Source organism: Stegodyphus dumicola, chromosome 8, assembly GCF_044657685.1.
Source record: "Stegodyphus dumicola isolate Sdum_Otavi_A_Nest chromosome 8, ASM4465768v1".
NCBI classification, from domain to species: Eukaryota; Metazoa; Arthropoda; class Arachnida; order Araneae; family Eresidae; genus Stegodyphus; species Stegodyphus dumicola.
Window position 1 is genome coordinate 86,606,406 of NC_140775.1, and position 12,695 is coordinate 86,619,100.

The following is a 12,695-nucleotide window of genomic DNA, read 5'->3' on the forward strand; positions in this document are numbered from 1 at the left end:
TGATCTGACAACCAAATACGGTGTACACACCAGTTACACTTATGTGTGCTACTGTTGATAATCTAGTATATGATTTACTGTTAAGTTTTAGTGTTTACAATGAACTGATTTCATCTAAATATAATTTTGAAAGTTCTGTTACTATTCTGAATGTTGATGAAATATAATGGTCTCACAAAGATATTTGTTAGCTCTGGTATGAATAATGTAATGTCCAATGCTGCCGAAGATGCTAAAATATTCCTGCACAGTATCAATGATTACTCTGTAAATAATTTAACAGGTGTTAATAACAAATCATTTGCAGCAAAAATACTGAAAACAAAGACCAGAAGAAGAAGAAGCAAAAAATTAAATGATTTAGATTTTACTGATGAGGATGAAGACAGAGATGAGGAATATAAAGGACTAAGCACTGATTTTGAACATAATCCTCCTCCATCAAGTAATGATTCTGACCAAGAAATGGAGTTTTTGGTGAATGGAGCATAGTCAGAACAAGGGTTTGGTTTGGTTTATTTAATTATGGCAAAGCACACTACGGGTTTCTGCCTGCCAGAACAAGGGGAAAAGGAAGAAGAAAGTGAAAAGAAGAAAAAGAGATAGTTCATGGAATGGGATGAGGAAGGAAGTAACACATATAGACCTGTTACTCGATGAACTGCACAAAAAATGACTAGTTATACAAAATTATCCTCAGATGAGGCAGATGAAGAGCGGCAAGAGTCTAAACCTAAAAAAACTCTAAAGCAAAGAAAAGTAGAACCGTCTGAAGAGAATGAAGCATCATTCAAGAAAGCAAAACCAAAGGTTCATAAATGGGTCATCTCTGATTCTGAATCTGGAGAAAGCACGAGTTCCAGCGAAGAAAATGAAAGCAGTCAAGAGTCAGAAGATCAGTGGAAAATTAATAAAAGCTCTGAAAAGAATTGAATAAAACTCAATACAAATAAAAAAGCATTAATAGATGAATCCTTGAGAATTTGCACTGAGAAAGCAGTTGAACAAAATCATCTCAGATGAGAGTGAAGAAGTTCATCAGAAGATGACAAGCAAGATTCTGCTGCAGATGATGATGATGATAAGAACAGTACTAAACAAATTGTAAAAGATAAATTTCCAAAAGAAAAAGAAATCTTCTATAGAAATTTCCGCAAAATCAGCTGAGCCAGAATAGTTATTGAAAAGAGACATTGCTCCAAATATATTGTCCTGTGAACCAATTAGGGAAACATCCACTGTTGTAACAGTTCAAGATAAAGCTCCTCTCCAGACAGTTCAAAAGAAAACTGTAAAAATGGTAGCTTGTGTTAATCCTTACGATAAATCACCAAAGAGTGAACATGTTACAACACATGAACAAGAAAGTGATAAGGAAGTTCCTAAATGCTGATGCTCTAAATCAGGGTTTCTTAAAAACTTTTTCAGTCGCTACCCTTTTTTATCATTGAAATTTTCTCACAACCCCCAGAACCCCATAATATTTACAAAAATTTTGTGGGACCCCATACGTATTGCGCAAATTCGACACACGCGTGAGTGAAACTGTCAATTTTTTCCCTTGTACTATAATATACTACTGCAGTTTTAGGTCATTAACTTTAATTTCTAATTTTAAGACATATAACAATGTGAAAATTTTAAATAAGTAACAGGCAAAATGACAGTATCCCGTGCAAAGCAAGGAAAATGAACGTTAATATTATAAAAAGAAATGCGTCGAAACATCTTCGTTTTTTTCTTTGTCTGTATTGTCTTATCTTTATCTATTTTTGGATACATTGTGTAAAAATATTTGGTAATTGTAAAATTATTATAATTGTAAGAAATATCATTTCAAGATATATCAAAACTTCTAACATTTTTGGCAACCCCCTGCGGCAGGTCCCATGACCCACAGTTTAAGAAACCCTGCTCTAAATTAACTCCACCTACTCATTGGAAAGACATTTGAACTTTTATGAACAATTTTCTAGAAATATTTTAATTTTATAATATCCAATATCAAAATCTTATGTTTTAAATACCTATGTTTGTATTCATATATGATTAAAATTTTTTGTAAAAAATTTAAGCTATTGTTTACTTAGTTCATTTCAGGTAAAGATTTTTTTTTTTTTTTTAAATCAGACCGTTTAAGCACCTACTTGAATGGGAAGGTGCGAGGCACTGGCACCCTCAATGAAGAACAAGGATACCAGTGACAGCGAAATACATTTTTTTATTATAACATTAAAAAAAAATATTGATGACCATAGGTAAATATATAACATCCATAGCAAAATATAAAAAAATGCATTATTCAGCTTATATTTTAAACAATAATCAACAATTTATAATTGCTAAAATTAAGGGGTAAAAATTGCACTACTGCAAAGGAACTACAGTTTATTGTACCATACTGTTTAACTTCCATTCTAATCAACTTAGCTTCAAAAGATTAAACACAGATTCATTTTGTTATATGAATAGTAGCAATAAAGAATACATAAACAAATGTAAGTCATATTTTGACATCAAATCAAAAATCAGTAAGACTTCATTTGCAGTTCAAAATTTAAAAAATCCTCACGGAATAAAAATATTAGTTTATAAAACAAAAATATTTAGTCATTACACACCCTATCCCACTTAGGCCTGGCTTTCACAATTTTATATGGTTCTTCTCCTACACGAACAACACGTGCTTCTTTTATCCACGTCTCCCGAGAATGTAACTGCACAACACACTCTCGAGGATATATTGGTTCCCCTCTCAGAAAACCAACAGTTGGTGCATCAGGAGGGTAGATGCCTTCAAATTTTAGAAGATGCCTCTTCAGAGCATACAAAGGATGATTTTTGAAACTGTTAAAAAAAAGTATTAAAATGAAGTGAATGTATTCAACTAATTCAAACGACATAATGGCTTTAAAAAAAAACTATAATAGAGTACAAATTTAAAACTTAACAATATTTTTTCTGAAAATCATACTTTGTATAAAAGTATTTGAAAATCATACTTTGTATAAAGTAAAGTACAGGAAATTGTTGTTTTAAATACAAATAGAAGCTCTTTTAAATAGAAATAAAAATATTTCTCAGAATGTAAACTTCAACATATGCACAGACTGGATTAGTTAAAAAAAATAAATTAGCATGCAGTAATGCTAAACAATAACGTCATTCATAAAATTTGCGTTAAATATTTGTACAGGCACTTTCAAATATCAGGAAAATTTTTTCAGCAAAGAAAAATAATTTTTAAATGATAATAATTTACTTTTTTAAGTACTGAAAAAAAACTTATTGAATTAATATCTGAAAGTACAATCACTTCTTAAATGCAAAGAATATAAAAATATTTATACATGACAAACATTTTTATTATTTGCACCTTTTAGCACAATAAAACTTTAATTAGTTTCTACACAAGTGCAAATTCTGTACACACCATAATTTTGTGCATAACACTTGCCACACATCCTCTTTTATACTATTAAAAGCTGTCGATATATTTTTGTATACTCACACATTTAAAAACATCAGCCTTTCCTAAATGTAAAATAAAATATTACAACAATAAAGAGAAAAGTATTACAATCTCTGGCACTTATTGGTTATACCACTTCACGTTTTCTTGGCAACCTTTTCTTTTCTTTGGGCCAAAAATAAAGCAAGAAAAGTAAGTTACAAAGTTGGAAATAAATTGGAAGATAATTCAAAAAAGCTTGAATTTACTTCAAAAAACAACAATATAAAAAAGTATGAAAAAATGTATTTTATGATTATCTGCATTTCCTACCAAAACGCTGCTAACATATTAGTATGTTAGCATGTTATTATATTCCATTCAGCTAAATACGCAAAAGGCAGAAACCATTTTGAAAATGGCAATGCATTAATAATTCCATAAAACAGCAATTAATCAATAAAATTTTTAAAGTAAAAAACACCAATAATAAAATACTAGTCTTTTTAAGAAATCCTTACGTAATTTGTTTTGTGCTGTTGTTCACCTTATGTACACACTAATTAATCTGTTTTTACTTAACCCTTTAAAGGGCACCGGCAGTTTGTTAACTTTTTAACCTCCTAAAATATGCTAATTTTTCCACACCAAAAGCTGTAAACTTAAGCCTCTAGTGTTTCCTTTTGATTATAAATGGGAGCACTACCCTATGAATGCTCAATATTTTGCAGTTATGAAATTAGTATGCCTCGTTCAAAGTTATCATGTTTGAATACAGTCAAAAGTCGTTAATTCGGACACCCATAATCCGGAATGATCTATAATCCGGACCTCAAAGCTACAAACTTTCTGCGCATGCGTCTCGTTCACGCATGCGCACAGGCGTTTACGAGAGCGCATAAGACCCTTACAGCTGCGAATATGTTTGTGCTCATGCGCGTTTAATGTGTAACGGAGTTATACGCTAAGCTAAAGTTATCTAATTCAGTTAATGTTGCAGATTGCGTTGTTCCTTAATCTTCGAATTGGATCCGGCTTATTATTTTTTGCAGACTGTTAGAGCAATTTTATAAAAGTAAGCTTGAACTTTCGATTATGTCAAATAGAATTTCCGATATATATTTACTACAAAGCGAAAGTATGTTTTGAAATCCGAAATCTGTTTATCAATTTCACGCTGCTCTGCGGCAGAGGGGGGGGGCAGAAACGTCATTATTAGATTATGATAGATTAGAAAGATTATGTCAAATAGAATTTCCGATATATATTTACTAATATGTAATTTGTATCTACAAAGCGAAAGTATGTTTTGAAATCCGAAATCTGTTTATCAATTTCACGCTGCGGATTGGAAGTTGATCTGTCAGCACTATGCTTATCTTCAGAGCAGATGTTTTTATTTTATTTGGTTTATAATTCCGTACTAAGTGTAGTATTTCATCTCGATATACTCCGTCTTTGATATGATTTAAATCAAGTTCCTCGTCATTATAATTTGCTTCCGATAGTGAAGAAAGTGACCCAGAGGTTATTGAAAACGAAAACATTTCGATTGACAAATTAGTCGGTATTCTCAACACAGCAATTATAGGACTTGAACAGCGGAACTTTGTAACTAAACAAGAAATTATGTCTGTTTAATAGAATTAAAGAGAAAGTATTATCACATGAAACGAAGCAACTTACATTGAAGGAAATGTTTAATAAAGTAAACAAATAAATATTAAGCTTTTTCTTTTCGTAAATTTTGATACCCTTTAGATCATAATTGTTCTTTATTTCATGAATTACGGTTTCATATTTTTAATTTTGTAATTTCTGCATGCCATCTTACCAGATTTAAACTGATGATCTATAATCCGGAAAAATCGATAATCCGGAATCGCCGAAGTCCCGACGAGTCCGGATTAACGACTTTTGAATGTATAGATAAATTCTATTGGAGGGGTGGAAAACATTTAAAATCTTCAAATATATGATGCACACATGCTGAAACTTGTATATTTGCTGCATTTCAATTAAAACTGATAATTAAAAGAAAATTATTAATACAATTTTAATACCAGTATATAAAATATGCCAGCACCCGTACTGAGGGTACCTTGGAAACAGATGGCAGCATCAGGCTTCTACTTCTCTACTCAGTGGGGTGACAATTTATATTATAATTGTTCATGACAGAATATGATACAGTTGTTTATAATTACTTTACAAGCTGTTTATGATTAAATATTATGTTCATGGGGGGGGAGTTAAATGCCCCTATGCTAGGAATGAATAAAAGTATTTTAGTTTCCTTTTATATAGAGTTTTAACGAAAGTTTCCTGCCACCGCAAATATCGTCTGCACAAACAGTTTGCATTGGCATGTTTAACATATTTTGTCAAAAGATTTTTTGCCATTTAAAAGAAACTTCCTTTAGAAATTTAAAATGTTTCCTTTTACAAATTTTTGAAATTCTGAAAAGGAAACCATTGCATGAGGGTCATAATTTTGAAGTTGTTGTAATGAGGGTTGTAATTTGTAACGCATTTTTGAAATTTGTAAAAGGAAACCATCATATGTAAAAAGAAACTGCCACATGAAAAGGAAACCGCTGCTGAAACTGGGTGCCGTTTGAGCTGACTCAAGCAGATAACAAAAGACGTGTTCTGGCCTGCACTAATCCACTTGAATATCAAAGCAAGGATGAAATTCTGGACCGGATCGTTTCTTGTGATGAAAAGCGGATTTACTTCAACAACACAGGCCGAAAAGGGGGTTGGTCTGCACCCGGTGAGCCCATCGGCAGTGTCACAAAGCACAATTTAAGTAACAAAAAGATCATGCTTTGTATCTGGTGGGACTGCCATGGTATTATCCACAAAGTGTATCTGGAAAACGGTAAAACCCTAGACGGTAAGGTGTACAGCGAGATGCTAGTTCGTGTTGACGCAGATACCAAGGAAAAACGTCAAACTGCATTCACCGGATAGACTCTGTAGACTAAAATAGGATCTTTTGCCACACCCACCATAACCATACAGCCCCGACATCGCTCCTTTGGACTACCTTTTTCACACCTGCAGCTACATCTTGCTGCTGCTATCTTCCATTCTGCACAAGACGTCCGAAATGAGGCTGATCTGCTTTTGTACTCATGGCCATCAAATTTCTGCGCCAAAGGCTTTCACTTTTTCAGGTTTTCCAGTGTATTTTAAGAAAATTCCAGTCTACCCACGTAATGCATGTTGGCTGTGCTAAGAGGAAAATTAATTATGGTACCACATGAAAACATAAAAATTTGCCAATTACATGACTTATATATATGTATATATATATATATATAACCCCCGAAGCATTACTATTATAACTTTAATAGGAATTGTTTTCTTCACTGAAGATTGAGATTAGAATTTTTTTAATGATACTTTACAAAAAATTCATGTATTTATATTTATTTAGCAGCATACATAAGCAAAACATATGTGCATTAAATTTTAAGATGGTACGTCATCATAATGAATAACATTAAAATAAAGATAATTACTTAATAACTGAATTAGAATAATCAACAATATTTTGGGAAATATAGTATTAATTAATGGCTAGCCTAGGTGACTGATTACAATTTTTTTCCTATTTTACTGCAAAATGGTAAAAAAGGCATTTATTAAAAAGAACAAAAAAAGGTTTAAAAGATTTTGTGGTAAAATCCCAGTATACGCTTGGCACAATTTTGAAAATTGTCGCCAACATCAAAATCACCTGTTTACTGCTCATCATAATGTCACCATCATCATAATGATCCCGTGTGTACCGGAGGTTAGAACAGAACACATGGAGGCTATTCTGACCTCCATGGTACCGTATATTACGATTAAACCGATTTTGTTTTATACGAGAATACGTATTTTCTTTAGTTCAATATGCACTGCACATGTGCATGCGAGTCTCTCACTTCTTGAGATTACTGGAAACTAAAGTTGCTAAAAACTTGCTTTGCCTTTCTAAAAAACAATCTAATTGAAGCTGCGATAATTGGCTCTACGCCAGCTGGTTAAATGGCACTGACACAATACATTATTCGCTAAGAAAGTGATCCCTTACAAAGTTGGCACAAAACTAACTTTTTTTTCCCACTCTAAAATATTTAAATTCCCTGACTTTTCACATAATTTTTTTAACAATTTTCGAATTCCCTAACTTTTTCCGGTTTTCCAGCAGTGTAGCAATCCTGCTTTGAGAAACTACAATGCTGGCAGAAAATCATATACAGTACATAGTCTTTAATCTGGACTCATCGGGACTTCGGTGATTCCTGATTAGGGGTTTTTCCAGATTATAGATTATCAATTTAAATCTGGTAAGATAGCATGCAAAAATTATGCAATTAAAAATATGAAATCATAATTTATGATATAAAGAGCAATTATGATCAAAAGGGTATCAAAATTTACAAAAATAAAGCTTAATATTTATTTGTTTACTTTATCAAACATTTCTTTCAACGCGCGCATGTGTAAAGCATATATTACACATAGTCGAAATTAGAAAATTGCAACCAGAAAACTATTTATAATGATGAGGAATTTGATTTAAATCATATCAAAGACGGAGTACATCAAAATGAAATACTACATTTAGTAAGGAATTATAAGCTGAATAAAATAAAAACATCTGCCCTGAAGATGAGGATAGTGCTGACAGATCAACTTCCAGTTCATTGCGTGCCTGCCGCAACGTCCCCCTCCTCCACAGAGCAGCATGAAATTGATAAACAGATTTCGGAATGGTTAGAGAAACAAATCACCTCTCTGTCACTTTCTTCATGCCTTTATCCATTTTTTGCAGCAATTCCACTTTTTGTTTAATGGAATCAAAACATGCTTTCGCTTTGTAGATCCTTTGGCAGCTCCAGAATTGGAAACTGTTTTTGACATAATTGAATGTTCAAGCTTACTTTTTTATAAAATTGCTCTAACAGTCTGCAAAAAATAATAAGCCAGATCCAATTAGAAGATTAAGGAATAACGCAATCTGCAACATTAACTGAAATTGATAATTAGATCATTTTAGCCTAGCTTATACCATCCATTATACATTAAACGTGCATGCGTAAACGTATTATGCACATGCATAAATGCATTATGCGTTTACGCATGTGCAGAAAGTTTGCAGCTTTGAGGTCTGGATTAAAGATCATTCCGGATTATGGACGTCTGGATTAAAGACTTTATACTGCATTTGGGTGTTGATTACTACTTGCAAAAAAGATACTGATTTTATGTTTTTTCCCCCCTCACTTTATTAAAAAAAATTTTTTGGAGGAAAACTTACAACAACCAACATAACAAGCAGGTAATTTGCTTATTCTAGTCATGTTTTCATTCGTTTCTGTTTAGCTAAAATTTTAATTTCACCACATCACCCTTTTCCCTCAGAGAAACTCACTGATTTCAAAATTGTCATCAAAATCCTACGTAATTGTAAGGTTAAATGCAGCAAGTTAGCCTCGAAAGACACATGTCACTTCGTGTTTTCCAAGACCCTAGAATGAAGCGAAAATGAAAAGAGCTGACTGATGACTAATTTCTCATGTTAGTCGGGTTTAGATAAGATCTGGGTTTAGATAAGATCACACAAAACACAGGGAGGAGAATAAGATCACACAAAAGGGAAGCTCACTCACAAACAAGGAATATAAGAATCCACATTAGGGTTTCACCTGGTAGTGGAAAGGAAAATCTGCTGATTTCAAAGCATGCTTTTAAGCTTAAGGGGATTGTCTTTATTGATTTCAAGTGAGACACTAGGGAGCATAAAAGAATTGTTTTCTCCTGGGTGAGGATATAAGTAAGTGGTTATCGAAATAAGTCTTCCCAGTTGGTGAAATGGTTGGGGTGGATACAGAGGATGTCTGCATATTTTTTAGATAATTTTGCTTTGCTATATAAAAAGAAGAAAAAAATCTTCTGCTTGGAATTTTGTCTAACTGCTACTCTATTTTTGGAATTATAAATTATTGTCTGCTACTTGACAGATTTGTTTTCATGCAAAATGTCGCTCTTAGCCCTTTCCGGCACGCTACCTTTTAAAGTTAGAATTTCAATAATAAAAAGGTAGGCAGTCTAATTAAGGCCTAGAGGAATACACAAGTAAAATTTTGTGAAGATAGCACTTATAGTTTTAGTTCTGTGGGTTTAAACTGATTAATTTTAATTCGCTGCTTGAATAGAGCTTCTAAAAGAGTGCTGAAACGAGCATTGCTGGAAGTGCATAAAAGAGTAATAGATTTTGCCTACAATTAAAAAACACTAGATTCTGAATACCATAACATATTTAGCATTACCCAGGGTGCGCCACGAGAAGACCTGCTACTCTACACCCCCCCTAAAAAGATCTCTTTTGGTTAGATGATGATTACCTGTGTATGAATGGGGAAAAAAAAAGTAACTTGGGTATATGATATTTACATTATTTACATTTCATATTTACACTTTAACTTTAGTATATTTTTTCATGGTGGTACTTTTCGAAGAAAGTGACACCATCTTTGAAAAAGCCCAACTCAATATTGCATGTTTTGCAAATGTACCAGGATCCCTACCAGATTCACTATCTGAAAGCAATTTGTGTAGCACTTTCAGAGCTTCAGAATTGGTCAGAACGCTCCGATCTATTTAGAAAATAGTTAAAAATCCGAAAAAAATAAACTAATATTTATATCTACAATTAAAAATTATAAACTATAAAATAAAATTAAATAAACATCTACAACTCAAAACTATTAAACATAGCTCTAGCGAAACTTCGAACGAAAGCAAAAGAGAACTGCTCTAGTGAAAAACCAAACAGCTAACTGATAAAATTACAGTTGACTTTCAGAAAACCACCCCAACAATTTTAGTTAATAACCAAACGTCCCCTCAAAAAAAAAAAAAAAAAAAAAGAGAGAGAGAGAGAAACAGGAAATGAAACACAGATGTGGACCCACCTTTCTGTTGTTATTAGAACTGACTGATGAGATACGGAGAAACAAAGAATACAGACTCTCAGTTGTCCTAGATTATCGGAGAGCCCGGTCTGGGCACACCTGGGGTTCGCCATTCGATTTTAGGTAAGATTTCAAGGTAAAAATTAAAAACTAATAAAAAATAAGGAGATTAGCATACAGCCAAAAAAATAACATAGAAATTTCTTTTCAAACAATTCTTTTTATACATTAAATAAAATCTGGAAGATTCATTTGAAAAATGAGGGTCATAAAAAACTAAACATGGCTAAAATATATGGCTAAAATATATAATTTGTGTTGAGCTGCCATTACTATAAATAAAAAAGGTTCAGAGCAACCTATAAATCCTTTTTCATTCAATCATTCTGTGCACACAGAAGGAAAATTTTAGGTGCCGCAAAGGGTTAAAGAAGCAATGGATGGAAGTCTATGTTTGTGTTCTTTCTAAAGAAAATCATTCATAGTTAGTTGTTAAAAAGCGCTGTGAAAGCCATGATTTTTCTATATCTAAAGCAAAAATAGGTAATGTTGTCAACAACAAAGGAAAAAAACATCAAAATTTAGATTCAAGTAGAAAAAATTGTTCCAAATGCATATCCACGGAAAAAAGGAAATGTTTCAAATGTTGCAAAAGTAAGATCTTTAATGTTATTAGAAAATCTGCCAAGTGAAAGGACACTTGCAAAATCATTAAAATGTTAGTGTCAACTGTAAACAAAGTGATTAACGCTAATCTGAATCTTAAAAAACGAAAAAACATAATATGCATTGCCTTTCTGCACGACATATGTCCGGACGCAAAACACGCTGCAGAATTCTTCATGAGAAATAGGAACAAAATGCAAAAATGTTGTCACAATAGACGAATCTTGGGTGTACTTAAATGACTACAATAAAAAGAGATCCATTTATTATCATCAAAGAGGCTGAAAAAAGGGAAGTTTTTCTAGGGGTTTCATAATTGTTGCTGGTTTCTCATATAACAAAAAATTGAAAATAAAGAGAGTGGAGAAAAATGTTAAGATCAACTCCACATATTATCAAAAACATACTTTATACCCAATTTTTAAATATGAAATACCTACTCTTACACACAGAACTGCATCAAGACAAAGCAAGCAGCAACATGCCAAAATCTACTGTTCATTTTCCGTAAAAAAATTTAACAAGAATTGGATGTCCCTTTACTTAAATCCCTAATAAATCTCTTGATCTCCCATCAATATATTTTTGCACTTAAACCTAAAAGCAAGTTGCTTTAAAAAGCAAGTTGTTCAAACTTCGACCTACAACCTCCTAAGACTTAAGAAAGCTGTTCAAGAGCAAGGGGATGAAATACTTCTTCCAATCCTACAAAAGGCTTTATTGTCTTAGAAATTATGGTGTATAAAGATAGTGAAGAATAAGGGTTATCAAACAGAACATTTAAAACATAAAAATTTTAGGTAAAATATTTCTGTAATTACAAATCATCTAAAAAATATGTGAACAGCCTCAGTATTTCTAAGGCCAGCTTTAGATGCTTTATGTGTATATACAGGGTTCGTACACATTTCTGCACACGAAAATTAAGTACAGTCAAAAGTCGTTAATTCGGACACCCATAATCCGGAATGATCTATAATCCGGACCTCAAAGCTACAAACTTTCTGCGCATCCATTGTGTTGACGCATGCGTGTAAAACCTTTACGGCTGCACATATGCGTGTGCGCATGTGCATAATACGTTTATGTATGCGCGTTTAATGTATAACGGACGGTATAAGCTAAAATTATCTAATTATCTATTTCAGTTAATGTTGCAGATTGCATTGTTCCTTAATCTTCGAATTGGATCTCAAATTGGATCAATTTTATAAAAGTAAGCTTGAACTTTCGATTATGTCAAAGAGAATTTCCGATGCTGGAGCTCCCAAAGGATCTACAAAGGGAAAGTATGTTTCGATGTACATCAAACAAAAAGTGGAATTGGTGCAAAAAATGGATAAAGGCATATCCTTTGTTTCTCTAACCATTCCGAAATCTGTTTATCAATTACACACTGCTCTGCGGAAGGGGTGGCGGGGGGGGATGCCACGGCGTGCAATGAATTGGAAGTAGATCTGTCAGCACTATCCTTATCTTCAGGGCAGATCTTTTTATTTTATTTGGCTTATAATTCCTTACTAAATGTAGTATTTCATCTCGATGTACTCCATCTTTGATATGATTTAAATCAAATTCCTCATCATTATAATTCGCTTCCG

General features: G+C 32.7%; 1 protein-coding gene across 3 annotated transcripts in view; it reads right to left on the reverse strand.

Annotated features, from left to right (window-relative positions):
• Window positions 1-12,695, reverse strand: part of Xpc (DNA repair protein complementing XP-C cells homolog) — an 81,187-nt gene that overhangs the window by 43,642 nt on the left and 24,850 nt on the right. For all 3 annotated transcript variants that reach the window (XM_085822078.1, XM_085822079.1, XM_085822077.1), the window contains one exon: window positions 2,622-2,847. In XM_085822078.1, coding sequence (XP_085678204.1) covers window positions 2,622-2,847 — 226 coding nt within the window. The remainder of the gene's footprint in view (window positions 1-2,621; window positions 2,848-12,695) is intronic.